The sequence below is a fragment of the Antechinus flavipes genome, chromosome 4 (genome assembly GCF_016432865.1).
Source record: "Antechinus flavipes isolate AdamAnt ecotype Samford, QLD, Australia chromosome 4, AdamAnt_v2, whole genome shotgun sequence".
NCBI lineage: Eukaryota > Metazoa > Chordata > Mammalia > Dasyuromorphia > Dasyuridae > Antechinus > Antechinus flavipes.
Window position 1 is genome coordinate 426863909 of NC_067401.1, and position 11270 is coordinate 426875178.

General features: G+C 34.6%; 1 protein-coding gene across 1 annotated transcript in view; it reads left to right on the top strand.

Annotated features, from left to right (window-relative positions):
• The window catches only part of F5 (coagulation factor V), a 79670-nt gene extending 68938 nt beyond the window's left edge, over window positions 1–10732 (top strand). The window contains exons 23-25 of the mRNA XM_051998990.1: window positions 2567–2718; window positions 8544–8726; window positions 10034–10732. Coding sequence (XP_051854950.1) covers window positions 2567–2718; window positions 8544–8726; window positions 10034–10180 — 482 coding nt within the window. The 3' untranslated portion in view covers window positions 10181–10732. The remainder of the gene's footprint in view (window positions 1–2566; window positions 2719–8543; window positions 8727–10033) is intronic.
• The last annotated feature ends 538 nt before the right edge of the window (window positions 10733–11270 follow it).

Below are 11270 nucleotides of genomic sequence, written 5' to 3' on the forward strand. Positions count from 1 at the left end.
AATATATCAAACAATACAACATTGTATTAAATATTATGTTAAATATAATAAATTCATAATAAAAAGACAGGTATATTATAAAAATATGTTAAGTGAATGTTTGTTGCTATTAAATGATAGGTACATTAAATGGTATATATAATATTGAATATATAAATATTACAATAAGTGCACAATCAAGTAAATAAAATGTTTATTTTATTTTGAAAAATGTGGGGCTCAAGTGAGTCCCACAATGCCTCTGTGAGCTAGATAAGTCCCTCGGGTATTATTATTCTCATTTTACATATGAAGAAAATAAAACTTAGACAAATTAAGTGACTCTTCCATGTCCACACACTTAGTAAGTTTCAGGGATGGAACATGAACCCTGTTCTTTACATGAGCATCAATACTTTATCCATTATCCCAAATAGCAATCTTAAAGTATGGATTCAACTTAGGGAATTTTGATCTTCCCCTAAGCTATCACCATGCCTTGGATGGTAGATTTCATTTTAGAGGGAAAAGCCATTTGCACTGGGATCTTGTTCTCTTCTCTTGTTTTGCCAATCACAGTATCCCTTGTCATCACACTAAATGTCAATACATACTTGTCCCAAAGGGAGTACCCCCGAAACTGTGCCCATTTCAGATAAAAAACATTTGATTATGATAACATCTCTACAATGGATTAATTCAGGGTTGGTATATCAATTGCTATAATATGTTTGAAAGGATTTTATTTAAAATTATGAATTGATATTCATTAAGGATATTGGTCAGTTCTTTTCATTTTCTTTCTGTAGTTTAAGTATTAGAAATATTTTTTCTAATATTATAATAAATATAATAATAGACATAATTTTAGAATATTTGTTTTGCAGTTTTTGAGAATAATTTGATTTGTATTAAGTGTTCTCAAAAGTTTGATAGAATCCCCTGTAAATCCATCAGGACTACAAGCTTTCTTCCCCATAATTCCTTTATAGGGAGTCTTGTTTTCAAAATTAGATTACCTAAGATCTCTATTAGGTCTTCTGTTAATTTGAATATTTTATATTTTTTAAAGCATCCATTTCTCTTGGCTTCTCAGTTTTGTAGCATGTAACACTACCTAGTAGGTTCCATAATTCGTTTTTTCACTTGCTTTCTTGTGATTCCACCTCCTGTTTTATCTGTTTGAATTTTGGCCCTCTTCTTTTTAATCAGATTGGCTAAAGTTTTATCATTTTTTGGTATTCCTTCCAAGGAAAGAACTTTAGTTTTATCATTTCTATAGTGTTTTTTTCTCAAACCAAGCTCTGAAACCAACTATAAATCCTAAGTATTTGGACTTACCCTGTAACTCTAACTGTAACAATGTATAGTGGATAAAATGCATGGCATTTATTAGCTATGTGACTAGGGCAAATCACTTAAAGTCTGGAGAGTATTTCCCATTAAGTGAGAATAGCAATACCTATCTCCCATAGTTAATCATAAATCTCCAGTGAAATAATGTTTGCAAAATTGCAAGTATATGCAAGGATCTATTGTTATTTTTATCATTATTATGACTACGATGATGGAGATGATGATGATGGTAATGATGGACTTTATAATAGTGACAATTACCCTGAATTCAATATAGATAGGAATGTAAGCATATTAGCTAGGGTTTGTTTTGGGCTTGTGTGCAAAGTTGTTCTTCAAAGGATACATTTTGCAACAAGATGATCTGTCAACAAGCATTTATTAAGTACCCAATATGTGTCAGGTGCCATGCTGAGAACTGAGGATACAAAAAGGAATGGAGAGTTTTTTAAAAACAAAAGAGTTAAATTTATATTTGATCTTAGTTGTATTAGAAAGCCACTAGAGCTGACCATATAGGAGATGGAGAGAGAGAAGTGACATGGCAGGACCTCAGTTTTAGGTTTTACATTTTATCAACATGATAGCCAAATGGACTGCAATAAGGAGAGACCTGAGTCAGGGAAACCAACCAGAAGGCTCTTGCAATAATCTAGCGGTGAAGGGATGAAGTGGTGCATCAGGGCAGGTGTATCATAGCAGAGAGGGAGGAGATGCTATAAAGGTAGAAACAATAGGACTTAAGAACTAGTTGAATATGAGGGATGAGGGATACTGAGAAGCTCAGAATAGTATCTAAGTTGCCAGTACAGGTATGTCCAAATCCACATGAAGAAAGTCAAAAAGGAACGAGAATAAATGAGTTTTCTCATCCATTAATTGTTCTATCTCAATACTCATGAAACTAAGTATCACAGAGGGAGGAAAAATTTCCTAGTAGAAAAGAGAAAATTGAACATGCTATCTCCCTCAAGGGAAACTACAGATTATCTTTCTCTAAGATTTTGCTTAAAATATAATAAAGTCCCAAATGTTAGAAATATGCAACTTTCCTGAAAAGTAGGGTCTATTCTAAACTCTATGACCCTTTAAGTTCCTTATGATTCTCTTAATCCTACATTCTCTGAATACAAGGACCATGCTATGCATTTTTCCTGTGCTCCACAGCATTTAACACAATACAACTCAACAAATATTTCTTAATTGACTCACATTGATTTTCCCTTCACAGGTTGCTCCACACCCCTGGGTATGGAAAGTGGAAAGATACAAAACAATCAGATTACAGCTTCATCAACGAGAAAATCTTGGTTGGGAGGTTACTGGTCACCCTTCTATGCCCGTCTCAATGCACAAGGCCGTGTGAATGCCTGGCAAGCCAAGGTAAAAAGAAACTTCCATAGTGAGTGGTTATCTCCAAGTTCTCATGGATAAAATCAAAGAAACTTTAGGAAACATGAAAGAGAGACGCTGCTAAAAGGAAGCATGGCTCCTGTTTATGCTTACTCAAATTCTCAAGCATAGTTTGCACAAGGTAGCTATAGCACTTATATTTGGACTAGAGAGAAATCAGTTCTGACCTTCCCAGGTTTGAGGGGTTTAATTTTTATGTGTCACTGGTGATTTCTAAACTTTTTAGAGTTGCAATATCCTTAGTAAATTAACTTATTATTGTTAACTACAAAATTATATATAAATATATAACATTATTATTAATAGCTTATAATTTATAAATATGTTAATATGAATTAATTTGATGAATCTAATAATTTTACTCTTCTTAAAAGGGTCATATGCTGCTAATTTTAAAAATTAAAATGTAGGTAGGATGGCCCAGGGGAAAGAAAAATGAATTTAAAGTCATAGGACCTGAATTTGACTCCCACTTCTACCTACTATTTGACTTACTTGCAAATCACTGAAAATCTCTGAGACTCAGTTTCCTTATTTGTAAAATGAAAAGGTTTGGACTAGATGATTTCTCGGGTCTCTTCCAGCTCAAGATTTATGAATCTCTGAATTGATTTTGTATTGTTTCAATGTCATGATACACTGTGTGACCATTGGTGTTCTCAAATAAGGCTTAGAAATAAGCAACCTAAGGGCTTCCTTCCATTGATTAAACAGAATCCAAAGAATTAATATGAGCAATGATGAAAGTCCATGGCACCATTAAAGCCCTCTTTGATCCCTCCTCATGATAGGAAATGACCTTGGGTCCCTGAAGTCTGTGTCAACAAGATTAGAGTTTGGGCAGATCCAGCCAAAGTGAACTGGTGCCAAGTTCAGCACCAGTCAAAGCCTAGCCTAACTAAAACTGGAAAAGATCCATTCCCAGAGTGTTGATCACTAGACAATATTTTTTTTTTAAATCACAACTCATGAAGTCATCTAAAAAGGCTCAGAAGAATTGTAATCTTAATCAGTAGAGGAAGAGCCCACACTAATAGAATCATGTATATTTGATGAAAGAAGAGGTTGATCATATATATTGGGTCAGTTGGTTTGGTTATTTTAGGGGGGCTCTGTTTTCTTTTCCACAGAATTAGGCAGTCAAAAGTAACTGCATAGAATGGATAATGTTATAGAAAACTGGCAAATCTATCCAATGAGTGTTTCTTTCTTTTAAGATTCCTGACACATCAGTCCTTGAATCATATATAGCATCCTAAGACTTTTCCCCCAAGGGAAATTACTAAGAATGCATAGAGAGTTTCCCTGTTCATAAAGCAGAAAAGTACATCACTCTATGTACTGGGGGGAAATACTGAACTGAGTTCTGATAAAGAAGAACCAAACATGTCTAGATTAAAATACATATAGGATCATAAGATCCTAGAATGTTAGAGTAGAAAAGACTCTACAAGATCATCCTACATACCTTTCTCATTTAACAGATGGGGAAACTAAGACCCAAAGAAGAGAAGTTATTTATCTAGAATAACATAAAATTCCCTCTCCTTACTCTTTCGTTTCATACACTGCTTGTCTTATTAAATGCATCAAAATTTATATGTGATGTCCAGACCTATGTGATAAAATCAACAATAATGAAAAAATCATTTTGATTTTTAATTTCTAAAATCAACTAAGTTGATAGAAATTTTGCATCTAAATTAAAATTCTGCTCATTTCTCTTTTTATACATGTACTCCTTTATGTAGGTAGGTTATAAAGCAAAAAAAGATAATAGATACATATAGATATCCAATAGATAATGGATACAGCTATGTCCTCTTAACTTACATTTCTCTGGTGTCCCTTTTTCTTCCCAACCAAAATCCTTTAGCTGCTATATTCTAAATCAGTATTATCAAGCCATGATTTTAGAGGACTACAAAGTGTTTCTGATCATTTTAAAGACCATTATGTATTTTCAAAATTCCCCAAACAAAAATTTTTGTTTATTTTCTTTCCATTTTAATTCCACAAAGTGTATATTTCTAATAGTGAGTGCCAGGTAGGGAAAGAGAGTAGAATGAGTATGTTAAAGAAACAACACTGTGATGTTGCAATTCAAAAAGGCTATGAATCATTGCTCTAAATATATTTAGATAGTTCACAAGACAGGTGGAATCTCCCAAAGATTCTGTTCCGATGACCCTGTCATTCACTGAGCTTCATCTGCCCCCTTTAATTCTCCCTCATTCATCATCTAACTACTGCTGCTTCTGGGTGAGATCATCTTTACCTGAAGCATCTCTGATTGAGCCACAGATACTGCAAGACTGAATTCTTTCCCAGGTGTTAGGTGAGGTTGTTGTCAGAATCCTTACCGAAGCAGGAAACTAAATAGTGTGCTATATATGATAGGAAAAAAGCAACTTTTCTTTCTTAATGAGTAGATTTGCAAAGAAAGCTCTGTCTGTTACCCTGGGGGCTATTTCCATAGTCAGTCAACTCTATCCTGCTCTTTCATCCTTGTAGGACTCTTGGGGTTGGGGGGGAATTACACACATGAACACACAAACCTTCTCCTGAAATGGATGTCGATGGAAATTTTGCAGAGCTGCTGTCATTTTGACAAAAGTCCTATCTTGTTAACATGAGAACAAAACAATAAGGAAAGGTCTTTTTTTTTTTAAAATGGGGGTGGGGGAGGTACATTTCAAGTATCACCCCAAAGGATACAAAAGTAATTCATAGCATTGTGTGTGTGTGAGTGTGTGTGTATGGTGTGTGTGTGTGTGTGTGTGTGTGTGTGTGTGTGTGTGTGTAGGGCTTACCAAAGTGTCTGTCACATATTAAATAATTAATAAAAGCTCCATGTAACAGATAGAGTTTTATCTATCTGTTTGTTACCAGTAAGTACTTCATAAAGGCTTCTTGATTATCCAGTTCTCATGGTTTCACTTTAGGATATGTCTAATTCAACAAATATTCAAGTAGGGTTCAATATGAGCAGTATTCCAAATTAATATTCAAGATTAATTACTATTCCAGATTAATTCTAGGTTAATTGATGTCAGTCGGCATCAGTAGAGAGAGATTTCACAGCAAGAATTTCCCACAGTTGTATATAATCACAAATGGGAAGAAAGGAAGGCAACAAGCATTTATTAAGTACTTACTCTATACCAGGCACTGTATTAAGTGCTTTACAAAATTAAGATCCTAACAACTCTGTGTTGTAAAAGTTATTATTATTCCCATTTTACATTTGAGCAAATTGAGGCACATAGAAATTAAATGACACAGGGTGACAGCGTAAGTATATGAGGCTAGAATTGGACTTAGGTGTTTCTTACTCCAGGCCCAGAACTCTTAAGAGCATAGTCTCTCTTTAAAAATGTACAAAATACTCTTGGACATAAATATGAATAAAACCCAATAAAGCCCATCGAACTATGGAAGATACATACACACACATTATATATATTCAAAATAAATAATATAAAAATAGAAGGCGCTAAGTGTATGAAAGGTATGAAAAATATAAAAACCAAGGGTTCTTTAAGGTCAGAGGCAGAAAAAAAATTAATTTCTATTTTTCTATCTTGTTTTTGTCTGGGATTCTGATTGAATTCTATTTAATTTCTGATTGAGAGAAATCAAGGGAAGCATGTGATAAGGATAAAGAAGGAAAAGATGTTTATCAGCCAGAGAATGAATGACATGAGCCAAGAGAGAGATACGAGAGTACATGGGACATAGGGTCTTGGAATTTGAATACTAGAATAGTGCATAGAGATCAATTAGTCAAATGTCTTCATTTTACAAGTGAGGAAAAAAAAAAAAAGAACTCCAGCACCTCCCATTTACCTCTCAACTCCTGGTAACCTGGCTTCCAGTTTCATCACTCAGCTGAAACTACTCTTCCCAAATCACTGCTCATCTCTCAATTGCCAAAGCCAATGGCTTCCCTCCCTTTCATTCTCTCTGCTTTCTCTCTCTATATATGTTTTACATAGTTGGCCATTCCCCAATAAGTATCCTTTAAAAGTGAATATGTAGTGAGGAAGTAAAATAATTAGGAGAGGTTATTATTTGAACTACTTTGAAGAAATCTGGAAGAAAAAAGGAAACAGATGTGGACTATGAGCAGATGTATGCTGAAGCCAGGTGGTGCTGGCTCTAGAGATCTCATTATCACATGTTCTGTCTAAGCATTTGTTTACACTTCAGAAGTCAACAGAAGCTACAGATAAGGGCTTGATTTATAGTTTAGTTAATTGCTCATTCTTAAGAAAGTGATAGAAAAAATGTTGATAATGCAGTTTAAAATTAAAAGCATTCCATGTTTTTTTTTTTTCCTTTTCTTTTCAGAGAATCAGTTGTTAAAACAACATATGCAACAATTGTGTACAAGGGTTTTTTTTGGAACGGTTTTGTTTGTTTATCCTGATCTGATCATGTTCATTGACAAAGAACAACAAAAAAAAAAAACAGCAGGAAAAAAAGATTAAAAGTGTAAAAGCAAGAATGAATGTTTGATGGAGTAAGATCCTAAAGGAGAGTGATAAAGGGCCAAATTAAGGATGCATGTGAGTAGCTGAAAAGGTAGATTAGCCTTAGTAAGGAGTAGGGTTTTGAAAAGGAAATCAGGCCATATGAGAGCACAGAAAAGTTTTAATATGGAGAAGAAAGAAGAAGTAACTTGTGTAATGAAAACAACACTGAATTTCAAGGGAGAGTAGCTAGGCTTGAATTCTGATTGTTCATTAGTGTTTTCCTGTAGGCAATCTATTTTTACTTTCTGGGTCTCATTTTCTTCATTTGCAAAATGAGTAAGAAAGACAAAATTATCTCCAAGGGATCTTCCAGCTGCAAAATCCTATGATGATGCAAAATTGAGGGAAATCAGAGCACCTGGCTTTGATCTCAATAACAGAAGAAAGGAGGTCAATTTGCTCTGTGGGTGTGAAGTCTGGGAGTAGGAAAAGGTTGCCAAAGTTTCCACTGGAGATATGATATGGTGTCAGTAAGAGCTGATTGAAAGAATTTCCAGGCAGCAGCAAATGTTCAGCTGAGGTTATGCAATAAATTTACATTGGATGAAATTAGTATTATTTCGCAGTTCCTCCACTAACACCCAGCAGCCTGGGAGAAGAAATGGAGGGAGAAATTGGTTGGTGGGGATCACTCAAGGTTAAGGAATTTCAGAAGTTCAAGGGTGCAAGGAATTTCAGGGTGGTGGCTGGTATTTGTCTGAAACAGAAGAGTTTCTTGTTTCTCTTCCACAGGGGTTTCAAAATAATTTCTGGGCTTTTCTGGCAAACTTACCTAAAAGGAGGAATGTTACCTCCCAGAGCGTTACAAAATAGGATGGGGTCTCAGTGGCCACCCAGTTCAGTCACTATGTGCACAAGATACCTCACTATCACATACCCTACAAATGAATAGCCAGTCTTTCTTTTAAAATCCTCAGTGAGGAGGGATCCTCCCGAGGCAAAGTATCCCACTTTTGGATAACCGATATTAAAGAAGTTTTTCTCTGCAGCTTCTACCCCACTGTTCTTCATTTTCCTCTGATAACAAGAGGAATTTTGAATTTCTCTTTCCTGTGAATTTCTCTTTTCCAGCTATTTCAAGACAGAAATCATATGCCCCAAAGTCTTCCATGAATCTATTATCCATTTGAAATAACACACAAAGAATTCCCCATCCTTTCATCTCTTCCTTCATTATTCATGACTGTAAATACTCTATAACTAAAAGTATTTGTCTTGTCAAACTGTCTCACTAAAGTGTCTTTCCAACTTTCTTAGTCGAATAACAACAAGCAGTGGCTGCAGATAGACCTGCTCAAAATCAAGAAAATAACGGCAATTACAACCCAAGGGGCCAAGTCTTTCTCGAATGAAATGTATGTGATGACTTATGCTATCTTCTACAGTGATCGTGGCACAGACTGGAAACCTTATAAGGACAAATCATCCATAAGGGAAAAGGTACAATGTGATGTCTTAGTAACGAGATGATAATGGAGTCCCTAAAATAGGTACTTGGGAAAGTAGTATCTAAATCCCATCAACACCATTCCCTGACCTTATAGGATTGGACTAAAAACAGGATTTTAACACAGGAAGGGAACCTGAAAGTCATTTAAGCCATCCCCTGAATTTTAAATTCTAAAAAAATTAAATCTCCAGATGAAAGTTAGTGATTTACCCAAGACCACAAAGTTAGTTAAAGGCACTTTCTATATTTTAGTTGGTCCAACAGAGAACTGGGGGGTAGTGCTTTTTAATTGTTTAGCATTAATATGTAAAGATCACTTTTATTTGGAGGGAAGATAGTGTTTGAAAACAATACTATTGTTATTACATAAAAATCATTCTTTTTCATGTCATTTGGTAAAAATCAGAGACTTTGCAATAAATCACTGTTTTTATGTATTCTATATATATATATATATGTGTGTGCACACACGTATATATGTATGTGTATATATATGTATACTCACACACACATACACACATATATGATGTTCCACAGATTAGTGCTCAAGGGAATAAAGCAACTGCTTTTGGTAGCTGAATAAAAGTATTAGGATTTAAGGTTATTATTATCATCACTAATTATTCTGAGGAATTTTTATTTAATTATATACTGATACTGATAATAAACTTTTATGCAATATTGATTCCGAAGCAACAAGTTAAGTCTTCTGGTACAGAATGTGGGAAACCAAGGTGCCTCTAAGCAGATCTGCTAGATCACAGCTCTTATCTCTTCTTGTGTCACAAATAGCTTACTCAATTGTTTCCTTGCTTTAGAGTTCCTATTCAAAGGTTGAATTAGCTGTTGCCAGCAGTGAGGATAGCCATTCTCTGAAGGGAAAACATACATGTCATTAGCAACAAACATTTACAAAGCAAGACATTGCTATGTGTCGGGCTATAGGTTAAGTAGTGGGAGACAAAGAAATCTCTGTCCCCAAGGAGTCTGAGTGGGGAAAGAGGACATTCCTTCATTTATTCATTGTTACAAAGTGCTAGGTACTGCCTGATAAGAGTCTACGGGCAAATAGCTATTTATAGTTACATCATTATCTCATTTGGACTCAACCTAGAAACCTATATGCCCAGGGCAAAGTCTATGATGAGGTCATAAAAACATCTTATTGTACACGAAGGAGGGGAGGACAGGAAATACTGCAAACACCGCATCTGAATTAAAGGGCACAAGGAGTTTCTCTGTGTATCTTTCTGTATGCCTTTCAAGTACTAATTCCTTTCTTTTTCTTTCTTTTCAGATTTTTGTGGGAAATGTTAATCCCAAAAGCCAGGTCAAGAATTTTTTCAACCCTCCCATCTTTTCCAGGTTCATCCGTCTCATTCCCAAGTCATGGAATCACAGCATTACTCTTCGATTAGAACTCTTTGGCTGTGATATTTACTAGAGGCAGGATAGATATTATGCATTCAAAAGCAGAGGAATACCCTTTGAGTCTTTAAATAATTTAGCACTGGTTTTCTTTTTTGTAGCTATTTCTAAATGTCAGGTTTCAAAAGATTTTTTCCACTATTGCTTTTTTCTCTCATATCTAACAGAAACTAGGATTTTCTCAAGAGATTTTCTAGTTTATTTTTTTCCCCACTAAGAAATAAGAAGATAGTTCTGATTTGGCAGCATTGATTACATTAACATGGAAAAATATTGAAAGTTACTAGTACCCAGCTGAATTAAAGCATTGTTGATCACACATAGAATCTTGATTGTTACTCCAGAATACCCAGATTTGGGCATTTTTTTAGCCCAGATGTCCTCATTAGCATAGGTTATTAATAGTGATAGTGTATTATACTCACATTTCCAGGAAAGTGATTTTCAGTGATGAACTGGAAGCATTTGGAAGGTTGGTCAAAGACAAAATGAACCATTTCAAGGTTGGCAATTTTAAAAACTCTGTGAGGTCACCAATAAAAAATCTTTAGTGTTTTGCAGTAATAAATTGTGTTGTGAGTGTTCTTTTCTTATATTTCATAATATAATTTATCATGAAAATTTTTAATTATCAATCTGATGTTTCACTTCATTAGTTGCTGAGATGAGTAATAAAAGGGATGATGATGGTAGTAATATTTATTTATTGCTTGTATGCCTATGCTTCTTTTGTCAAAGTAAAAGGAAGGGCTACAATTAACCCAAATATAGAGAAAAAGTACACAGTTCTATAATTATGAACCATTTTCCTTTCAATGGAAATAGCAATTTGCTATTATTCACTCATTTTCAGTCACGTCTGACTCTTCATGAAGTCTGTTCCCCCAAGGAACTTAACAGGGGGAAACAGCTACGGCTATGCTGGTAAATGTTTAATAACCAGCTATCTTTTTTTTTTAAAAATTATACACACAATACATCTTTAAGGCTAATCTGCATTAGTGGTATTTATTACTTTCTTCGGTCTAGATAATCAACAAAACTAGAAATTATGCTCTGATTTGTACCAGTTGCCAAATTTCAAAATACAAATGCTCACACAGAAA